The sequence below is a fragment of the Corapipo altera genome, unplaced genomic scaffold (genome assembly GCF_003945725.1).
Source record: "Corapipo altera isolate COAL_440 unplaced genomic scaffold, ASM394572v1 1, whole genome shotgun sequence".
Taxonomy (NCBI): Eukaryota; Metazoa; Chordata; class Aves; order Passeriformes; family Pipridae; genus Corapipo; species Corapipo altera.
The window spans coordinates 5,244,492-5,254,679 of NW_020884873.1; the positions used below are offsets into that span (position 1 = coordinate 5,244,492).

At 49.4% G+C, this 10,188-nt stretch overlaps 1 protein-coding gene across 1 annotated transcript; it reads left to right on the top strand.

Moving 5' to 3' along the window:
• Positions 1 to 83: 83 nt before the first annotated feature.
• HDHD5 (haloacid dehalogenase like hydrolase domain containing 5) lies at positions 84 to 8,546 on the top strand. Its single transcript, XM_027668457.1, has 8 exons — positions 84 to 170; positions 263 to 463; positions 680 to 792; positions 1,916 to 2,009; positions 2,502 to 2,535; positions 2,942 to 3,116; positions 3,450 to 3,638; positions 4,251 to 8,546. Exons 1-8 carry the CDS (start codon positions 84 to 86, stop codon positions 4,618 to 4,620), a joined length of 1,263 nt encoding a protein of 420 aa, XP_027524258.1. The 3' UTR covers positions 4,621 to 8,546.
• The last annotated feature ends 1,642 nt before the right edge of the window (positions 8,547 to 10,188 follow it).

The window sequence follows — 10,188 nt, forward strand, 5'->3', positions numbered from 1 at the left end:
TCCGCCCCGGTCCCTCCCCTCCGGGCCCCGGGTCTCTCTGGGAGCTGTAGTGCGGGCAGTGCCCCGAGGTCGCAGCGGGCGGGATGGCGCTGCGCGGGTGCCTGCGGGCCGGCCGGGCGCTGCTCCGCGCCGCGGGGCCGCCCGCCCGCGGGGTCTGCGCCGCCGCCCGGGTGGGTGAGCGGCGCCGGGGGCGAGGGGCCGGGGAGGGGGACGGCGCAGGGAGGGCTCCCCGGTGTGACCGTCCGCTCCGCTCGCCTTGCAGCCGCCGGCCTTCGGGTTCCTGTTCGACGTGGACGGGGTGCTGGTGCGGGGCAGCCAGCCCGTGCCCGCCGCCCGACGCGCCTTCCAGAGGCTGGCGGACGGCAGCGGGAGGCTCCGGGTGCCCGTCGTCTTCCTGACCAACGCCGGGAACTGCCTGCGCTCGGACAAGGCCCAAGAGCTGTCCCGGGCGCTGGAGATGCAGGTAAAGGTGACGGGGCTGGGGGAGCGCTCCCGGCGTTGGAGCGGAGCGCCGGGAGGAGGGAGCACGTCCCGCTCGAGTACCCCGGCAGGGAATCACTCCGAGTGCTTGGCTTTGCCTCGGGAGAGGGGCAGGTGGCAGCGATGCGACCCGACCGCAGGGAGGAGAGGGGCGAAATCTTACTTGCGGTTCCCAGCCATCCTCTCCGCCCTCCCGCAGGTGTCTCCGGAGCAGGTGATTCTGTCCCACAGCCCCCTGCAGCTCTTCAGCCAGTTCCACCAGAAGTGCATGCTGGTGGCCGGGCAGGGGCCCGTGGAGGAGATTGCCCACAAGTATCCTTTGCTCCGTGTGCCTCATGGTGCTTTTCCTGTTCTGCTGCAGCTTCCCAGCTAAAGGCTGCTGCTCCTGCCCTGGTGCTGCCCCTGGCACTCAGTCAGCTTGTAGAACCACGAGGAGACAGAAAGGTCATTGGTCATCCTCGTGGAGTGGCTCGGGGGGAGGCAATAACTCCATCTTGGTCACCTCCTGGCTGCCCTTATTCAGTTTTTAGGTTGTCATGCTGATTAACTCACTCTGATTACCTCTCTTGTGGTTGCTGTTCCAGTTGGTGGGATGTCACCATGAGGACTCCATCAGCTTTGGGCCCATCTCACTTTTAAGATGAAGTTGTGCTCCTCCTGTTCTTTCTTGGCAAAGCCCATTAGAGATCACCCCCAACTGACAGCAATTAAAGGAACTCAGATATGATGGGGCTTTGGGCAGCCTGGTCTAGTGGAAGGTGTCCCTGCCCATGGCAGGGTCTTTGGAACTAGCTGATCTTTCAAGTCCCTTCCAACCCAAACCATTCTATGATTCTATGAAATATCATTAGAGTTAGAGCATCCCAGTACAGGGAAGTGGTCTAAATGACAATCCCACATGCATATTGCCTGGCTGAGGTGGGGGAACAGCAGGTCAGACATGTCTGCAAGGAGGTAATAACTGCCTGCAGTGTTGACAGCATCTCAGACTCTACACGCAGGGGCACACTCTGTGCTCAACATTTAACTTCATTTGTTACAAAAACGTGTGTTTCCCTGAGACCCATAGAGGAGCCAAGGGCAGGGTGTTCTGCAGGCAAATGTAACTCATGCTTGGCTTGTGTAATTTTATCAGCACTGACCATTTTCCTTGCACCAGCTGAGCTGACCAAGGCTTGGAGTGGTGGTCTCTGCTCTTTGCCCAGTTCCAGAGATTGCTGTTGAATCACCCCAGTCTGTTTTTCTTAGTTGTAACCTTTAGGGCTATCAGTAGGTTGAAGCACAGCGTGACTGAAAGCCATGAGGTTATGCATTACCACATTAAATAACTGATCTGTTACTAGGACTCGTATTCCTTAATCCTGCAGATGCTTTTGCAAGTAACTTAAAAAAACCCTCAACAGTCTCCACAACATTCCTTGATGGTTTGAAACAGCCTGGGGTTCAAGCACGTGGTCACCATAGAGGCGCTGAGGAAGGCATATCCCCTGTTAGACATGGTGGATCAGAGCCGGAGGCCAAAAGAACTGGTAATTTCCTGAAGCGTCAGTAGAAGGGGTGATCTGGTGCAGTGGGGCTGCATGGACAGGGCAGAGAGGCTGCAAAGGCACTGAAGAGCTGGCTGCCAGTGGCTCCCCTTAGTGAGAGCCTGGGACTGATGCTGAGCAGCCAGTATCTCTCTGCTCTTCACAGCCTTGGCTCCTGCAGGAGGGGCAGTGACTTTCCCCTCGTGTTTTTCATGCCATGCCTGTCTTCCATTGCTATTCCTTGCAGTGAGGGGTAAGACAGTTTGGTTGACATCTCCAGCTCTGAGACAGGAGTGCAAGGTCGGCATCCCAGAAATCCTGTCTGGGATGGTAGGGGGGAGGTGAGGGAAATCTTTCTTCAGGATTCCAGGTGGCCTTGCCCTGCCTTTTTGTGGAACTGCTTTGGCAGGTTCAAAGGAAGCATTTTTAGTTTTGTTTTGGAGATGGCACTTGGGTTTTGCATTACTAACCCAGCCTTCTGTTTTCTTCTGGCAGCCTCCTCCAACCACTGGCTTCCCCACTATAGAAGGTAAGCAATAGCCTCTGTTTACATATGAACAGCCAGCAGAACTAACAGCAAGGCAGGCCAGCTGGGATGGAAGCTGATGACGTGCTGTTGGCTCACCGGTATCCACGGGCAGCGTACTCGGAGGATACAGTCGGGAGGCAGCCTCGCTGCTCTCATGCAGTGTGAAGTACAATCTGGGTAAAAGCAAAGCCAGCTTTTCTCTCTGCCATGCTCCAGTATCTGGGACTAGAGGTGCACATGATGCAGTGATACCCAGACTGTAGCCCTGGCACCAGCTGCGTTCCAGTGGTGGCTGTACTCACCAGAGCATCCCAACAGAGGAGTGGTTTTGTTAGTGGGTGGCTTTTGGTAGTGGGTCCTATACTTGGATGCTGTGAGTTTCCAAACATCTCTTGAAATCTTCCAGGGGTGATTCTGTTTGGTGAGCCAGTGAGGTGGGAGACAAGCCTGCAACTTATTATTGATGTACTATTGAGCAATGGGAACCCTGGGGCAGAGCCACAAGGGGTACCGTACCCCCATCTGCCTGTCCTTGCCTGCAACATGGATCTCCTGTGGATGGCTGAAGCCAAGATGCCCAGGTGAAAAGCACGTGTGATGCTTGTTTTAGACTATTTCATATACCTCTCCCGCAGATGATCTTTTCCTACTGCATTTTTTTAGCATCTGAATGTTTTAAAAGTTTGATTGTTTGGTGTAATTAGCAGCAGAGACATGAAAGCTGCATGAGAAACAAAGCCTAAAGCTTCCAAGAAGCAAAAGCCAGACCACTGCCTGTGGAGGGGTGTGTGTGGGTAGACACCACATCCAAACCAGGCGTTAACCTGGCTACAGCAGATGGTTCTCCTCACCAAGGAGTGCTTGCTACTTCAGGGGCGTGACTGGGGACACTGATGATGTCCTTTCTGGAGCAGGTTTGGCCATGGCACTTTCCTTCTCTGCTTGGAGGACATCTACAAGAAGGTGACAGGCAGGGAGCTGAAGTACGAGGCGCTGATTGGCAAACCCAGCACAGTCACCTACCGCTACGCCGAGTACTTGATCAAGCAGCAGGCAGAGAAACAGGGCTGGAAGGCTCCCATCCGACGCCTCTATGCAGTTGGGTAAGAGACTCTTTTTCCTGCTGCTTTCCTTAGGGAGTTGCACACTGACTTCTCTTTAGTGTTTTGGGGTTTCTTTGCTTGTTCTTTTTTTTTTTTTTTTTTTTTTTTTTTTTGGTCTGGATGCTTCTAAAATTAATACCAAAATCCCCATGGTGTCTGTGGAGCCTCACGTCCTGGAACAGAGGCTTGCAGGCTTTTCGCATCCTACACTTCCAATATTTTGAAGGGCCCTGTCAGCCTAGGAGAGCTGTTTGCTGTAGGATGCAGAGTGTGTGTAGAGTGGTGACTGAAGACAGAGTTAAGAGACCCAGATGTAGCACCATTAGCCCAGTTAGGCCAAACACTTTGGAAATGTAGGGAACACAACACAGTAATGGCTGAAAATGATGTGGGTGCTTCTCACATGTTCGGAAGATGTTTGTGAAGCATGTGGCCTGAACAGGACACACTGGGAGGTGGATTCACTAGCCCAGTCTGGGTGATCCTCTTGTTCTTAGTGAATATCTCACACCCCTTCCTCCTTCAGTGCTTTCTTAATTCCAATCTGCCAGAGCCAAAGAGAGATGCATAGGCTAGTTTCTCATTCCTGTTTCGCACTGTGACCTTATCCAGGGATAACCCTATGTCTGATGTCTATGGGGCAAACCTCTACAACAACTACCTCAAGTCAGCTCAGCAGAACCAGGTCCGGGCTGGGGGGAAGAGGAACCCACAGGCAGCCAGTCCCCAAACTGAGGATTACCTGGAGCTGAGGAAGGACTGCAACAGTTCAGTGGAGAGCTGCGATTCGATTCTGGTCTGCACTGGGGTCTACCGCCGCGACGACGGTGTTCCCAGCAAAACAGAGCAGTGCACGACCGAGGTGGTGTTCCATGGACATCGGGACTTCTGCTTTGATCCCTGCCTGGTGGAGGCATCTTACATAGTGCAGGATGTGAATGATGCTGTGCAACTTGCTTTCAAGAAAGAGAACTGGAGCTAGGGGCCGAGACAGGTGTGCCTAAAGATCTGCTGTGAGGGATTTTATGTACTGGAAAGGGAAGAGGGGAAGAATGGGGAGAGACCTGGAGTGATCTGATCTAGACAATATGAAAGAAAACTAAAGCACTAAAAGCCTCTTACTTTTATTGATACTCATCTGCAATCCTGACAGCTGCCCACAGGCTTTTGACTGTGACAGTACATCAATAATTGAGCCGTAATGGAAACAGGGTATAGGGAGAAGGCTTGTCCCAGCAGTCCCAGTTTTGTTCAGCTATCAGAGTTCTTTCTTTTCCACCCTGTGTGTGTGAAGATCAGGCAAGCCCACCCTCCTCCTCTCAATGTATTTGAGGATGAAGCTCTTTCCCATGCAAGGAGCCACCATCAGCCACTGTGCCATTCCTGCAGTGTGCTGTTTGTCCAGTCTGTGACACGAGCACACCAGAAGCTGTGTTGTGGTGGCACTGTGCCAAGAGAAGGCTTTAAGTCTTAACATTCTCCTTGTAAAGAATAAGTGCCTATGGACTTTAACAAATTCTGTTTGCTCGGGGATTTGCCACTGCATCACTGTCAGTCTGAAACAAAGTCCTCTTTTGCAGTCCTCTGGCAGCTATGGAGAGGCAAGGCCCCTCAAAGGAAGCTGCAGTAGCCAGAGCAACTTGCTGCAGGGCTGAGGTGAAAGTTATATTGTTCACTTCTGCCTATTTAGCATTCTGTGAACACTCCTACCTTTTCACATCCCACTAGGGAGCCAGCAGCCTGCTCTCAGAAGCAGAGGAAACTACCACAGAGTCTGAATTTCCAAAGTTGTCTTTGCCCAGGACTCAGTGCTGCAGCAAGAGGCTCTTTTGGCACCCGCCCTGATCCCAACTGTTGCAACAAACACCCACCTGCTCCAGCTGGCACAGCTTCTAAGAGGAGCCCTTCATTGGAACAAAGGTTAAACAGAAAGAGTCACAGTCCACTTTTGCTGCTTCCTTACAGGCAAGGATTTAAAAAGAAGATCAAGCCAGGATGGTACCAAAGTCCCAAATCCCCAGTCTTCATCTTTAAGAATACAAATGTCTCTCTGTATTTCACTTCTTTTCTTCCTCTCATGTGATTTGCAGCTCAGGGATATGCATATGGTCTGACCTCTGGTCCCTCCTCTTTCTTTAACATGCAGGTAGAGTCCCCCTAACATGAATTAGCAACTGGAACTTGCCTGCTCAGGAACATTTCCATGTCCCTAACAACATCTACCTTCTGTTGCCTCTGTTCTCTTGGCTCAGGCTGTCCAGAGAAAGATCAAGACTTGTGTCTCTGTAGACATTACAAAGAAGATGAGCAAGGATTGCATGAGAAACTCATGTGAAAGATTGGCCCAGCAAAGAGTATCTTAATTCTAGAGGAGCATTGTGATTTTAGAAGCACATATCAATCTGTGCATATGGTGAAAAGCCTTGGAGCCAACACAACTGAGTTGGTGTTCCTAGTTCTACTCATCTCACACAACACTGAAAGATCAGAAATAGATCTGCTCTGCCTCTTCTTCCCTCCCTCCTGCTTTACCAGGCAGCTCCATACACAGGGTACAAACAAAATGTTCTGCACAGAAGTTTGAGTTCTTAATTCAAGTCTCAGCATCCGTGTGCACTGAAGTTCTGCTTCAGCAGCTCTCTGTCCTCTCAATACTTATGTGTATTCCAAGAAGGTCACTGCAGTGCAGGTTCTGTTCTTTTGTTGTGCCAGACTCTGCATCTTGAAGAGGACTGGATGCTCTGTCAGTGACCCAGGCAAAAGAAATCCTTCTCTGTGGCTTCTTTCTCTATCCCTTACTTTATGAATAGGGGCAGAAAAATCTCTCTTTGCATGAATTTTCCTCCTGTGAAATCCATAGTGGGAGGTTTCTTCCTCTCTTAGCACTGCTTGGAGTTGTCCTCCTTTGTCTCATCAGGACAAGAATCACTTGGCTACTTCTAAAAGCAGCTGTAATGTGAGAAACACAGATTAGAATCCTTCCCTTTCACTGGAGAAAAAAATTTCATCCAGTTGCACAAGACAAGGGCTTGTCTCCAGTATCCAGAAGAGTTAGCACAGGGAAGGACTTCACATACAACATAAGGAAGGTCCTTTTAGCTTTCAGTGCATCTCCACAGTCACAGTTGTGCTGTAGGCCCAGAGTGCAAGGCCTGGAACTGGAGATCCAAAACACATTTATTCATAAACTAGCTCCAGTGTCCCTCAGCCTTGCTTTTCAGAGGTGCCATCTGATGCAGAAAGAGGAATGCTCCCTTTGCTTGCAGTATTGGGCTGGTTGCTGGCAGTAAATGTGAGCCACACCCTGCATGTGGTAGGCACTCACCTGCAGAAATACCGAGGTCTGTCCACCTCTGTGTGCAGCAACCCTTGGCAGGGCTCTGTCCTGTTACTTGTAAAAACTGTGGTGCTGGTTACTCAAAAGACCAGGTGCTGCTGAACCAGCCTTCCCTTAGGGGTGAGAAATCCCAAGCAGTAATTTCCTATCAGCATGCATGGCACATCCCAGCCAGAAGCGAGGTAGGTAGCAGGAGGAGGGAGGTAGCACCTCTTTCAAGACAGGAAGAGGTTTGCATTTGCACAGAGAGTGAGCCAGGCATCTCCATCTTTGGAATACAGTGGAGGTGAGCTGACTGAATCTGCTTCAGATTCCAAATCTGCTTTTAGCTCTGGATTTGGTTTTTTTCACCATGTTAGTGTTGAAACAGTCTTCTGGGAATCTTAAAAATGCGTAGGAGGAACTTCAGTGATAAGGAATTTAAGAAATGCTTTGCTTGCGAGTTGAAATTGGACAGAAGGGAGGAGAGGGAATCTAGAAGAATCTCGTACCCTTTCCCCTATTTTTACCAAGTAAGGTTTCATAAAAGACTTTGCTTGTTGCTCTGTGCACTAATTAGCCAAACCCTTGGTCTGAGCAACACAAAGACCTTTCCCCTCTTCTCTTTCTCAGCTCCTTAAAACAGTGCACTTTGTCCAAGTCCCTGCATAGGAATTGCATGGAGCCAGTGGATGACTGACTTCTCCAGCTGCTGTTAGACACTGACTTGATTCTGAAAGGTCTCTATTAATGAAAGTGTTTGCCAGGTCTCTTCTGTTCCACGAGTTTTGTGCTAGAGTGCTGTGCAGGCATCTAGCTTATCTGCAGTTCATTTACAGACATCTGTTACTGCTAGAATTCAGTGAAATCTTTTTTCCTTGGAACTGTAGCTTCCTGGAATTAGCTTCGAGTGTGGCCGGAACAAAACTCTTCCTTTGTCTCACGTATTGCACAGGAGTGGTATTTCTGAGGCCATGTTTCTCTATTTGGAGTGAGCATACTGCACTTCTGTGTAGATTATGGGACCAAACTGGAGAGGGGACTTCACTGCTGATCCAATACCTTAATATTTATGTGGTGCATTGCCCTATACAACAAACAGGGTGAAGACCTGATCGTAACAACTCCATCTTCCAAAGATGAACTGGTTTAAGTCAAGCTTAAAGGGAGTATGCAGCTGAGAACAGCAGGAAGGAACCAAAGGATAGACCTTGTTTTGGATCTGAAGTAGAGAGCTTTTATGTCATGCAGTAACATTGTGGCTAGAGAAGTCAATTCCTTTATTCCACAGGACACATGCAACTACTAACATGGCATTCAGGGAGTCATATAGCACTACTGTTCCCTTTCTTCCAATCTTAATCCTGCCATGTCTTTCTCCCTTTAATAAATGGGTAATGTTTCAGATTGTGTCCTGTGCACTGTAGCAGAGTGATTACATATCATTCAGAGAGATCAGAAGCTGTGATTATTTTAGATTTCATGTTAATTTCAATGCAGTTCCAGAGTTGCTACTTTGATCTAGAACATATATAAAATAATAAAAGATGTTTTCTTTGAAATAAATTTTAACTTGCTGTGTGTACATTTAATGATTATTGTCCTGGTCTCTTTCACATCTGTCATGGTTTGAGAGCCCCAAAATCCAATTCCCTAGTCCAAACCCCCTCCCACATCTCAGCCCAGTGTGAGATGGGTTTTCCAGACACCACACGAGACTCAAAATGGGGGGGAAGGGAATATATATTACAATGGCTGTACAAATAAATATTACAATACATTACACACACAATCTTAATTATCTCTACAATGACAAAGTAGTATTTACAATGGATCAAATCTCTTCTCCCTTCCAAATAAAAGTCCAGGAGGGAAGAAGGAAAAGATCCTTTCTACTCTCAGAGCAGCAATGTCTCTAGGGCAGCAGGTTCTCTCATGCAGCAGCTGTAGCTGGATCTCTGCCAGTACACACAAGGGGGGTATCCAAGCCCCTCGGTCCATCGTCTCCAAGCGAGGGTCTTCTCTTCCCTAGGCTGCGTTCACCGGGACAAAGGTCACTTCACTACGGTCATATCACGAAGCACAGGGGTCTTCGTGACGGCCCCTATCTCCAGGGGATCCAAATTCCCCTTTGCAGAGCTCCTGTGCTCTGACTCAAAGCAGCAGGGGGGCGAAGGCCCTCCTCTGCATTCCTTTGGCCGTCCTGGTCCAGCTTCCAGGATGCCTGAGCTTCTCAGCTCCTCTCTGCAGTGCTGTAGCACTCCAAGACTCTTTTAAGTAAGAGTTCATCATCCTCCTCTCTCTAGGAGGGGTCTACAAGGAGTTTGGGGGTTTGGTTTCAGTTCTTACCCCAAAACTCTGTCTCTGTAGAGCTTAGTTCTGCTCTCTCTGCTGCTGGCTCTCTTTCTCTCGGACAGCTCTGTATCTTCCTTGGCTGCATGCTGTTTGCTGCTCCTTATCTCTTCTGGCTCTCTGTCACTGTTCCTCTGTCCAGTGTTGTTTTTGCTGCTGCTTCTGCTGCTCACGGTGGAGAAAAAAAAACTTCCAGCTTCTCAGTCACAGACCTCAGTTCGGTTTAACACTGTTCCAAGTCCCTGCAGCACCCAGCCGGGGGCTGGGGGGGCCAAAGCCACCCAGGGGGGCTCCTGCCCTTTCTCCTCGTGGCTCTACAGCATGACTACTTCTTCAACAACTACTACAACTACCTTCTCTTCTGGTCTAAGTGTGATATGTTTATCTTTTGCAGAAGCGCTCATTGGCTCAAAACTTCAAGGGTCACCACCCCCTGAGGATTTACCATTTTATAACTTCAGGAGGAAAACTGTTTTCCCCCACCATTTCCTTCTTTGCCCCAGAAGATTATTAGGGCAAATGCTGGGGGTTTTTTGTGTGTTCATCAAGCTGTTATCAGATTTTCTTGAGGGGACTACCCTAAAAGATACCTCTCCAGCAATTCTTTTGTCTGAACCAAACTGTAATCTCTTGTGAACTCTACATCTGCCATAGTCAGGTGAGATGAGTCCAACCTACTCTGTAGAGGTGGGGGAAAGGACACATCACAAGCTGTGTTCTGACTGTTCACAGTCAAGATGAATTTTGGGATGCCACCTATATGTGAGATACTTTCAGGGTAGGCATTTAGTTGTGACCTGACCTAAGCAGTTGTTTGTAATGATTATGTCTACTGTGTGGGGAAACCACAAGCTTGATACCACCAACCTAATCTGCTATTGC